This window comes from Danio aesculapii, chromosome 5 (genome assembly GCF_903798145.1).
Source record: "Danio aesculapii chromosome 5, fDanAes4.1, whole genome shotgun sequence".
Lineage (NCBI taxonomy): Eukaryota > Metazoa > Chordata > Actinopteri > Cypriniformes > Danionidae > Danio > Danio aesculapii.
The window spans coordinates 21,095,098-21,108,097 of record NC_079439.1 but is presented as its reverse complement, the minus strand read 5'-3'; the positions used below and the strand labels follow the sequence as shown (position 1 = coordinate 21,108,097).

The following is a 13,000-nucleotide window of genomic DNA, read 5'->3' as shown; positions in this document are numbered from 1 at the left end:
AGGATGTTGCATATAATCCCTTAAACAAGTCTCTTATAACCATTTGGGTGTGAAGATGATGAAAGAAGAATATTCAGGAGACTCGCGGAGCTTCCGGGAGAGGTCATTGGGATGGAGGAGACACTAGACAGGGGCAATTGCTCTGCTCGCGTCACAGCAGCTCAAAACACTGGATATACACTGATTGTAACAAAGAGACCTTCACTCGCGCAAGTCACATATAAACAGTTTATGCATATCTGTGTGTGTGTATATAAATACATATACAGTTGAAGTCAGAATTATTTGCCCCCCTTTGAGTTTTTTTTTTTCTTTTTAAATATTTCCCAAATGATGTTTAACAGAGCAAGGAAATTTTCACAGTATATCTGATAATATTTTTTCTTCTGGAGAAAGTCTTATTTGACTTATTTCGGCTAAAATAAAAGCAGTTTAAAATTTTTTGAAAACCATTTTAAAGTTTTAAGTGAAAATTATTAGCCCCTTTAATAGCTATAAGCCGCTATATGTTTTTTTCGATAGTCTACAGAACAAACCATCATTATACAATAACTTGTCTAATTACCCAAACCTGCCCAGTTAACCTAATTAACCTAGTTAAGCCTTTAAATGTCACTTTAAGCTGTATAGAAGTGTCTTGAAAAATATCTAGTCAAATATTTACTGTCATCATGGCAAAGATAAAATAAATCAGTTATTAGAAATGAGTTATTAAAACTATTATGTTTAGAAATGTGTTGAAAAAAAATTTCTCTCCGTTAAACAGAAATTGGGGAATAAAATAAACAGGGGTGCTAATAATTCAGGGGGGCTAATAATTCAGGGGGGCTAATAATTCTGACCTCAACTAAATATTTCAGCTGTTGTGACGCGAGCACAGTGATCCCTCACACCCCCACACATCATTTACCTCCTCATGTGTTGTATTTGCTGAATGTAGAACCCAGGTGCGCACAGACGTCTACTCTGCTTGTAAAACAAAAACCTGCGATGGGTTCATGAGATCGGCCAGATCAGCGAGTATCGATCGAGTAATTAAATGCGATTATTGGCCGCTACCGATCTCTGGCCGATTGATTAACTTTTCGTTCACCCTGTAAATAGAATATCTAATCATATGTAGGGTTCTTTATACATGTTTATAAGGCCCCCGTGGCAAACGTTGGAATACATTTTTGCATGAAAGTTGATGAATCAAGATTTATTTGTGAAAATGTCCATATGAAGAGTTCAGATCCAAAACCCTCTAAATCAACCAGACCTCTTCTTGTAAAAGAGCATTTTCTACGAGGCTCATCTGATTAGGTTCAGAAGTTTCATTTCATAGATAATGAGCATACACTCAGTGCACCACTTAGCGAGCATACACTCAGTGCACCACTTAGCGTGTTTCCACACAGGTTTCTGCACCTTGTTTATATACACTATGAACAGCAGCTACGCTAATTATTCTCTTTATTCTCCATTTCCACCTGGGGATACTCTTCCCGAGGCCCTCAGACTGTGCAGAGTCACTGATTCGATCCAAAACCAACGACGAGATGATCCCAAGGTTTCCATATCCTGGACCAGGCGGTAACCTGAGCAGCTACTGTGGTGGTCATGGAGGAGTGGTCATGGAGGAGCAGCTCTGCACAAGACGTTTGGCCAGCGGAGAAATTAAAATGGTCGTGCCCAACTGAGTCTGGTTTCTCACAAGGTTTTTTCTTCACTTTCGCCAATTAGTGAAGTTTTTTTTCCCTCTCCGCTGTCGCCACTGGCTTGCATGGTTCGGGATCTATAGAGCTGCGCATTGTTGGATTTGCTCTTCAGTGTTTGGACTCTCAGTAGTGATTATTAAACCACACTGAACTGAGCTAAACTGAACTGAACTTAAACACTAAAAACTGAACTACACTGTTCCAATTTACTGTGACCTTTTATGTGAAGCTGCTTTGACACAATCTACATTGTAAAAGTGCTATACAAATAAAGGTGAATAATGTTTGGGTTATTAGCTAGTGAATAAAAGAGCTTTTTTCCAAAAAAGTCACTTTAAACTAATTATTTGATTTTTAACAAATGAGGTTTTCTTTTGTGTCAAAACCAGCTAAATCCACGTGTGCTTTTTTTTTTTTTTTTTTTTTTTTTTTTTTTTGCAAAAACCTCTAAATCCACCTATCAGGACAAGACAGTGTAATTAGTTGAAATACACTAAAGATGCAAATTAGAAGTTATTTTACCAAACATAAAACACATTACACAAGCCACTTAAAATATATAAATCTTTCAAGCAAGTGGCTGTTCATTCCGCTGTGATAAACCAGGGACTAAGCAGAAGGAAAATGAATGAATGAAATCTGTCAAGTAAGTGCATTAATCAATAACATTAAAACTGACCTTAATTCAATCTTAACAATCTGTTGTCATTTCTGATATTTGGGATTTAGATGTAAAATCTAAACATTGCAAGCATTGCAAACTAAGCTTGGTAGATTCAACTAATGTAGTATAAAAACATTGGGAAACATCAATATCTGCGCATTGTCCATTAATATAAAAGCTTATCAAACGTATAGGTAATATGAAGTAATACAAACAATGTATAGTTTCATACATTATATTTATCTTTTGGAAAATACCTTAAATTAGCAAATAAAACCCAAGGTAGGCCTACTGGGCAAAAAGGGAATGTCTCTCAGACAATTTTAGAGGCTGTCACTCATTAATTCTCACCATACTTAAGGTCTTGGTCTCTTGTTTATCCTCATAGCATCCACGTGGGATAAAGAACGACATCTTGACTCTGTCTTTCGTGAAAATCAGTTGCCGCTTAATGTATTGTAAATCGAACTCATTCAAAGTAGCGTGACTGCGCAAAAAAAACTTTATGAATACATGCTGCACTTCCAACTGTACATTGTGTTTTCTTTTTCTTACAATGCAAGAAAAAATGCAAGTGTTTTCTTACAGTTTTGAGGTAAGGGACGTTTTCATTTGCCATTCACTGACAGTCAGACAAGCTCATCGTGGTCATCAAACTCCATCTTTTAAAATCGAAATCAATAGTGGAATAAAACAGTTTCCTCATAAAAGCCAGCGTATCAGCGCACCGTTACATTGAAAACATATGATTCGATTCGCACCTTCGGATTTGTTTTTGGGATATAGCAGCTTTTGCAGTCAAAGGCAAGTGGCATTTAGCAGCTTTCGCATGTGAACTCTTCATATGCACACTTCACACATAAATTTGTGTACGCTTGGTTCATGAATGAGAACCAATATCTTTATTTGTTATTGGTGAATTACCTTTTATATTCACAAACATTATAGGCTGCATGAAAGGTAATATTTGAAACTGCAAAACAGGGGCACTTTTAGCAAATGTCAACTTAAGTACTGCTGTAAAATTCAGCCTGAGGTTTACCTGGGTGCCACTGCTGGAGTCACTCTGAAGCCTGGAATCTCTTTGCCTTTCAGAACTACAGCTTTGCGAGGACTGAATGATAAACACAACAAAAATCCCAAAGTAAATATGGCATGAAATCAAAAGCAAATCTCAAGTCTGGAATCTAAAATCCATCGTAAATTGCAGCCAAGGCCGTTTTGATCTCGAAAAGTTCCTGCACTCACCTCATTACTGATAGTGGAGTCGCGGTGCATTATTCTCTGTGTGGTGCTGTCCATACTTGCCCCAGATGAACATTTGGCTAATGCCACTGCGTGCTGTTCTTTCTCTTTCTGCTTAACAATGGCTTCGCAACCCAGCCATTCACTCATAGTCTGTTCATAGCACGCTCGCATCTGCTCATCCACCTGCGGAAAATCAGATGTTTCAGAGACGGCAGCATGCAGAAAGAAGCGATTATCTTACAACGAACGCCGGAAGATAACAAAAAGGAAAGCTTTGATTCACAAACCATCTGAAATCCAATTAACCCTGCTTTGGAAAGAAGCGGAGTGAAAAATTAAATGCTTGTCACATTTGTCAGAGCTAAGATAAGGCAACTAATTGGATGTTGTGTTGGCTGGCATATTTCTGTGTAATCAATTGAAAGTCTGTAGAGAGCAAAAACTTCAAGGGATAGTTCACCCAAAACTGAAAACCCTGTCATCATTTATTCACTCTTTACTTGGTTTCAAACCTGTTTGACATTCTTTTGTTCTGTTCAAACACAAAAGAAGATATTTTGAAGAAAGCTGGGAGCCTGTAACCACTGACTTCCCTAGTATGTGTTTTTCCTACTGTGGAAGTCAATGGTTACAGCCTGTACAGGTCTTCAGCTCTCTTCAAAATATCTCTTTAGTGTTCAACAGAATAAAAGAAACCCAAAAAGGTTTGGGACCACTTGAGGTGAGTAAATAGTGAGTAAATTACATTTTTTTGGTCAAACTTTACCATGTATTTTGTTAATATACGTTATACCATGTTAAACCTTTAACATGACTAAAACATTCAAATCAGTACACATGCACAGATGTGTTCTGGCTAACTTGCCTACATCAGGGTGTCAATTGGAGTTAATTTACACAATCATTATGTCAAATGACATGATTATCTAATTAGATCTCCGAACAGTAAATCAAAAATAACTTCAAAAAAATAAAAATATCACAACGTGGAGCCAATACAGCAGTAATCTGAAACTCAAAACATGCATTTTTTGTTTGACTTTTGAATTTATTGTATATTACTTCCATATTATTGAAACTGTATGTTTGTTATATACAGAGTTGGGCAATAACGCGTTACTAGTAATGTGTTACTGTAACAGCATTACTTGAAGATGCCTGGACAAAAGTCAAGCGAAAGCAGAGACCGAGTGCGATATATATATATATATTTATAGTATATATATATATATATATATATATATATATATATATATATATATATATATATATATAGTGCGTGTATATATATAGTGCGTGTATATATATATATATATATATATATATATATATATATATATATATATATATATATATATATATATATATATATTTATGTGTATATATATATATATATATATATATATATACACGCACACATACACATACATACATACATACATATATGCAGTGTAAGTTCGCCCCCTTGTTTATTTTTCCCCAAATTTGTGTTTAACGGAGAGAAGATTTTTTTCAACACATTTCTAAACATAATAGTTTTAATAACTCATGTCTAATAACTGATTTATTTGATCTTTGCCATAAATAAATAACATTTGACTAGATATTTTTCAAGACACTTCTATACAGCTTAAAGTGACATTTAAGGGCTTAACTAGGTTAATTAGGTTAACTAGGCAGGTTAGAGTAATTAGGCAAGTTATTGTATAACGATGGTTTGTTCTGTAGACTATCAAAAAAAATACAGCTTAAAGGGGCTAATAATTTTGACCTTAAAATGGGTTTGAAAATTTATTCTAGCCGAAATAAAACAAATAAGACTTTCTCCACAAGAAAACATCAGACATACTGTGAAAATTTCTTTGCTCTGTTAAACATCTTTTGGGAAATATTCAAAAAAGAATAATGTATATTTATATAGTTGATTGTTTATGTGACACACTGAATGTGCCTGTATTGACACCCTGATCAAAGCAAGTAAGCCGTAAGGCTTTTGAGCATGTGTGCTGTTTTTAATATATTTGCTCTTTATACACATGCTAATAAAGGCTTTTTAACTTTCTGCACAATTTGAGTGCCTTGAATTGATAATTTGTTTGCTGATTTAAAAGAATCACGTATCCAAAGAGCACCAATACAGATCTAACCACTGTAGCTTTTTCTGTGTGTTCTGTATGTTATTTTGGAAGTTACTATGGTTTAATTAATTGAAGGAACAGTTTTAAGAATAAAAAAAACTAACCTCTTTTCTCTCCGTCTCCGACATTCCAAACTGGTAATGACCCAACAGGAAGGGCCAAACCTCTTTCCGTAAAGAAGGCTCAACTCCACCGAAATAAACTAGCCGAAGCAACTCCTTTTCTTCATAGGTCTGCCAAAAAAGCGTGTACACAATGACTCCAAAACAAGTCAAACCCTATAAGGACTATACAGGTTTGTTTGTTAAGCACATAAATTAGTCAATAGCCAATATATGCACACTAAGGATCCGAGCCATAAGGCTACGTCTGTATGGATTTTACATTGATTTGCATGCTTTAGTGCCGTCACTCTGGCACTCAGGCTCCCAGCATTAGTCACCCAAACATATTGTTTATGTGATGAGAATGAGAGAACCGCGATTAGGGACAAATGAATATTAATGAGTGTCTGGCAAAGACGCTTATTTAAATGAGGCTGCTCTGGACACCAGGCGGGTTAGTGTGTGTGTGTGTGTGTGTATGTGTGTGTGTGTGTTTGTGTGCACTTACACTGCAATCTTGAAGAAACTTCTGCCACACTTCTGTTGTGAGGCCACTATAAGCGTCACTGGGCACATCTGGCTCCACAATAGTGTGATTGACCAGGCCAGACAGGTGAGTGCGAACCGTGGACAGGTGACGACAGTACGCCAGCCCTGAGAGAGCAAAATATGCTTGTGGTTGATTGAATGAGAGAGACATTGGAGTATGTGAAGGTCATCTTTGATGGAAATAAGACAGTGTTTTGAGGCTGCAAATGTCTGAGTAATGAATACGAACATCCGTAGAAAGCCCGGGAGATGATTTGGTTCTTCATATTGTCACACAGCAACTTCAGAGGGGTCCTGCAGATGAGACGTTTTTTTTAAATAAATATTCAACAGCTATGCTTTAATCTAGGTGTATTTTTTATACATGCATATTTACTTTTGCACAGAATTTAAGTAAAAGTAACACAGACAGACTTTTTTTCTCTGTACATTAGAATGTGTCCTGTTTGTTCTTTTTTACTCTGAGCACAAATGAACAAACTCTGGTGTGCACTCCTTGCCATGTGCCCTTAAGTGTAATTGTATTGTTTACAATTTTTATTTTTACTTATATTTTTAGATTATATTAAATGTTATATATTACATAAAACGAGTTGGAAACCACAAATCAATAATGTAATAAAGTAGTAAAAACTGTAGCAATAGTGTATAAAGCAAGATTTATTCACGACAATAAATCAATATATGTATTATATAACACACTTATGTTGCCAGATATGAGTTATTGAGTTGAAATTTGGGGGAATACGTATAAATCTAACTTACGATCCTTATGTACAATTCAGAAAAAAAGTAATTAGAATGATAAAATAGTGGGGTATTTGGAGCATACAAATCCTTTATTTTTTAAATTGAAGATACTTCAGTTCAATGATTTAGTTACATTTAAAACAGCAGAATTTATATTTAAATCTCAGAATAAATTACTTCCAAAATGCATACAAACATTTTTTGAAGAAAGACAAGGGGGATATAACGTTAATCTGAGAGAAGAACAAAATTTTAAAAGGTTGAAAACAAGGACAACTTTGAAAAAAGTTGGTGTATGTCTGTGTGTGGTGTGAAAATACGGAACATTCTGGAACAGATTCTCAAACAAGGTCAGGATCTTAATCAATTAAAAAAGGTGTATAAATATATATTATTAAAGGAATATATTGATAAATAGAGGTGATTAAAAAAGGAATAAAATGAGAAAGGTATGATGAAATTAATGGCTGTTTGCAATACTGTGTATGTTTGGGGTCTATGTTATAAAATGTTAATGTACAAATACAATCAAACATATAATGTCAAAGATGCCAAAAGGACAAAATATGTCTCATGTAAAGCTCATGAGTCTCATGTAAGAAGAAATAAGTTGAAGTAATAGAGAAATGATGTGTGTGGTAATGGGGTGGGAAAATAATACACTTGTGCTTTATTCCGCTCCATTACGACCATGTTGAAACTAATTTTTTGGTAAAGAATATTTATGTATGACTTTTCTGTTTGAAATAAATCAAATGTGTAATTGTATTTGTTGTAATTTATTTTTAAAATTCTACTTTTTGTATTAATATATTCTGTTATGCACCTAGGGTCTGAGAGTAACGCAAGTTTGATTCTCTGTATATCCAGTACATGTGGTTGAATTGACAATAAAGCTGACTTTGATATTCATGTACCATTATTTACACAGTATGGAAATTACAATGCCATTAAGTTTATACTGTATGTCAAAATAATCTATGACCAAATCATTTGATGAAAAAAAATCACAGTGCATCCTAAAACATTCATTCATTTTAATTCTTATTAAATAGTAAATAATTTTAAATCGATAACACTTTACAATAAGGTTGTGTTAATTAATGCTAGATAATTTATTTACTAACAACAACAAATAATCAACAATAGATTTATTACAGTTTTTTTCATGTGTGTTAATGTTAGTTATTGTTAGTTCATGGTGCATTAACTAATGTTAACAAGCACGAATTTGGATGTAACAATGCATTAGTAAATGTTAAACTGTGGTTAATAAATGTTGTACAAGTATTGTTCATAATTAGTTCATGTTAGCAAATACATTTACTAATGAAACCTTATTGTAACGTGTGACCTTTAAATCTTTATACTTTGACAAATGGATATAAATATTATTAATAAAAATATTATTATTATTATTATTATTATTATTATTATTATTATTATTACTATTATTATTATTATTGTTAATAATAATAATAATAATAATAATAATAATATAAAAAAATAATAATAATATAAAAAAATAATAACAATAATAATAATAATAATAAAATAAATGCTAGAATAAGTATGTTGTTAATTTCATGGAATGATCAGTTATGATGGAGCATTTTCACCTAGTTGTTTTTTTTTTTTAACAAAAGTAATTTGAAACAATAAAATAAACTTCACTTGCATTATTTATGTTATAAAACATATATAAAATCACTTATGTAAATTTAATGTAATGCTCACAATTTAAAGTTTCATTTTTGAACAACGAACATGACATGCAAAGTATGTCACTTGGGTTCAATTGAGTCAAATATTATGTTGTACCTTTCATGGTTGCACCCATTGGGCTGTGCTCCATCAGAGAAACTACTCTGCGAGCAGGAAGAGCACGATGATTTCCTTGGTGTCGGGTGCCACATATTTGCTCCCTGATCTATCAATTCAGGTGCCACTACCACACAAAAACACACAAATAGATCTGATTACATGACGTTTACAAAAAAAAGTTCTTATGTAGCCACAAGCAGAGCAACATGAACCCACAATTACACCCAACCGAACAACACAACCCCTATAGAAATCTGATACATGGAAAACCGGCAAATTGCATACAGTATATGACATGCAAAATTCACACTTGGACTTCACATATACAAAGTATGTATAATATGTAACATGTATTTCAAAATATTAAAAAAAAAATGGCTACTTAGTGCTTGCATATAATTTTTTCAACCACTGGAATTACAAATTTGTATATACTCTCACCGGCCACTTTATTAGGTACACCTGTCCAACTGCTCGTTAATGCAAATTTCTAGTCAGCCAATCACATGGCAGCAACTCAGAGCATTTAGGCATGTAGACATAATCAAGACGATCTGCTGCAGTTCAAAGCGAGCATCAGAATGGGGAAGAAAGGTGATTTAAGTGACTTTGAACATGGCATTATTGTTGGTGTCAGACAGGCTGGTCTGAGTATTTCAGAAACTGCTGATCTACTGGGATTTTCACGCACAATCTCTAGGGTTTACAGAGAATGGTCGAAAAAGGAGAAAATATCAAGTGAATGGCAGTTCTGTGGGTGCAAATTCCTTGTTGATGCCAGAGGTCAGAGGAGAATGGCCAGACTGGTTCCAGATGATAGAAAGGCAACAGTAACTCGAATAACCACTTGTTATAACTGAGGTATGCAGAAGAGCATCTCTGAACGCACAACACATCCAACCTTGAGGCAGATGGGCTACAGCAGCAGAAGACCACACCGGGTGCCACTCCTGTCAGCTAAGAACAGGAAACTGAGGCTACAATTTGCACAAGCTTACCAAAATTGAACAATAGAAGATTGGAAAAATGTTGCCTGGTCTGATGAGTCTCGATTTCTACTGCAACATTCGGATTGTAGGGTCAGAATTTGGCATCAACAACATGAAAACATGATCCATCCTGCCTTGTTTCAACAGTTGTATCAACTCCTGTTTGTGGTGTAATGGTGTGGAGGATATTTTCTTGACACACTTTGGGCCTATTAGGACCAATTGAGCATCGTGTCAACGCTACAGCCTACCTGAGTATTGCTGCTGACCATGTCCATCCCTTTATGACCACAGTGTACACATCTTCTGATGGCTACTTCCAGCAGGATAACGTGTCATGTCAAAGAGTGAATCATCTCAGACTGCTTTCTTGAACATGACAATGAGTTAAAAAAGTGCTCTATCAAAAAAAGTGACTTAAGTAGAAGTTGAAGTGCTCTTTAAGCACCATACTTAAGTGGAAGTACTAACATGACAATGAGCTCACTGTACTCAAATGTCCTCAAACAGTCACCAGGTCTCAATCCAAAAGAGCACCTTTGGGATATGGTGGAACAGGAAATGCATCATGGAAGTGCAGCCAACAAATCTGCAGAAACTGCGTGATGCTATCATGTCAATATGGACCAAAATCTCTGAGGAATATTTCCAGTACCTTGTTGAATCTATGCCATGAAGGATTAAGGCAGTTCTGATGATAAAAGGGGTCCAACCCTGTACTAGTAAGGTGTACCTAATAAAGTGGCCGGTGAGTGTATATGAAACCCAAATATGAACTTTCATGGCATACACTAAATTTGCACATACTGCCATATATAAGATTTATATTAGGAAGAAAACAATGCAATTTTTCCAGTCAGCATGGATTTGATAAAGTAACAATGGCTTTGACACTGAAAATCAACAGGAACCCATTCAAGATTAGATTTAAAATGCCAGCTTTTTGGTTACAAACACATAATTAACGACGTACGTTTCAAAACCATGTAGCCATTTGCCCACAATTTAACAAGGGTCACTAAACTTTACTGCAGGACCACTCCTAAACAAAACAGAAAACTCACACTGGCAACTAAGTGATTGCTTGCAGGTGAAAGCCATAAAAGCAAGCATAAAGCAGCAAGAAGTTGGCCCACCAGACAGACAAATGAACACACAAATGAGAGGTGACAGGGAGAATTACAGCTGGGCTCAGGGGAGGATGGAGACACTCCCGGGCTGCTGCACTGGTGCTTTGGCATCACCAGCGTCTGGCATTTAGGAGGCCAAAGTGCCCTCGAGTTCAGAGACAGATGAGAAGAGTGGGTAATAGTCACTGTAATGAGTCAAAACAGCTCAGTAAAACCAAAAGAATGATGGTACGTACAAATGGACAATAACAAAAATGGCAAATAATAATGTGATGGATATGAGAGGGCCTTTTAAATTTTTCCACTCCTTTAATAACTATGGATGGGAGGTATGACCAAAATTACTTTTACGGTATGAGTATTTTTATTTTAAGATATATTAATGATATATTTCATAATATTTGTATTTCAAGATATATTAATGATATATTTCATGATATAGTTCTTTACATACACAGTTATTATAGAAAATCAACAAAAATATACTTTAAAATAAACTTAAATACTTTACAAATGGAAAAAAAAACTGGATGTAAACTTTGGATGTAATTAAATATAGTCGAGATGCACAATGTTGGATTGTTGCTGATATTTTTAAGCTCATTTTGGTTGTGTTGATGCCGATATCTTTTCTATTTGCGTGTTTTTGAGAAGCGTTAACTTCACAGGTTAATGGGATGAAAGCACAGCTAGTGTTTTTCAGCCACCGATAAACTTCTGGTAAAAAGTTAACGTGACTATTTTTAATTTCATAAGGTTCCTTTTACAACATCTATGCTGTAATGTGATTAAAATATAACCAGTTAAATAGACATTTAGTTGTTCAAGCATAAAAGAAGACGAAAGACTGTGTAAATGCTAGCGCAGTCAGTAGGGTGGCACAGTGGGTAGCACAATCGTCTCACAGCATGAAGGTTGCGGATTCGAGGCCTAGCTGGGACAGTTGGAACATCTGTGTGGAGTTTGCATGTTCTCCCCATGTTCGCGTTGGTTTCCTCCGGGTGCTCCACAGTCCAATGACATGCGCTATACGTGAATTAAATAAACTAAATTGGCCGTAGTGTATGTGTGTGAATGTAAGTTTATGGGTGTTTCCCAGTGTTGGGTTGCAGCTGGAAGGGCATCCGCTGCAAAAAACATATGCTGGATAAGTTGGCGGCTCATTCCGCTGTGGCTACCCCTGATTAATAAAAGGACTAAGCCATAAAGAAAATGAATGAATGAAATTCAAGGACATAGCGGGGGGAAATGGAATTTAATGAAGTGCTTCTTGTCCAGTCTGAGACCCGCTTTATATTGTATATCAGTCAGGCAGTGAAGATAGCTGATTTTTAAAGAAATCAGATCCTAAACGTGGTGATTTTGTAATGAAGCGACAGTTCACTGGAAGTGCTTGAGCTGGCTGACTGAAAATTAAAAGTCTGTATTGCATAAACCCCATTTACAGAATCAGGCTTGAGATTCTTATTTCCCATAAGTCTTTACCTCTAACATTAAATTAAAATCAAACTTGCTATTTTATGACCCCAATTGATGCTTTATTCTTAAAAAAAACTAACCTTTTATAACCTTTCTTGTTAACCTGAATACATTTCTCATAGGGTGGGCATTAGGACCCAGAAGGAGGTTGCTTGGGAGGGATTTTTTAAAGAAAAAGGATTACTAGAGAAGATACTGAATTAAGTTAAGTCTTGAACTTCAGTCTTAGTCTTGTTTGATATATTGGTCAGAATATAAAGAAAAAAAGACTCATTTAGTGTGACACCAATGTTATAGTCAAGAAGTCAATCTTTTGTCCTATATTCTGATCAATATATCAAACAAGACTGAGCATTTTATGACACAACTTGATTTTATTTGTGTATTTTACTTTTGTTTTCCCAGTCTAATGTGAATCTAGTCAT

The 13,000-nt window shown here is 35.1% G+C and overlaps 1 protein-coding gene across 1 annotated transcript in view; it reads right to left on the bottom strand.

The window, feature by feature from the left end:
- Positions 1-13,000, bottom strand: part of sgsm1a (small G protein signaling modulator 1a) — a 95,720-nt gene that overhangs the window by 18,537 nt on the left and 64,183 nt on the right. Inside the window, 6 exon segments of the mRNA XM_056457528.1 lie at positions 3,407-3,478; positions 3,613-3,795; positions 5,855-5,983; positions 6,363-6,508; positions 6,633-6,697; positions 8,975-9,101. Of these exon segments, the coding sequence (XP_056313503.1) occupies positions 3,407-3,478; positions 3,613-3,795; positions 5,855-5,983; positions 6,363-6,508; positions 6,633-6,697; positions 8,975-9,101 (722 nt within the window).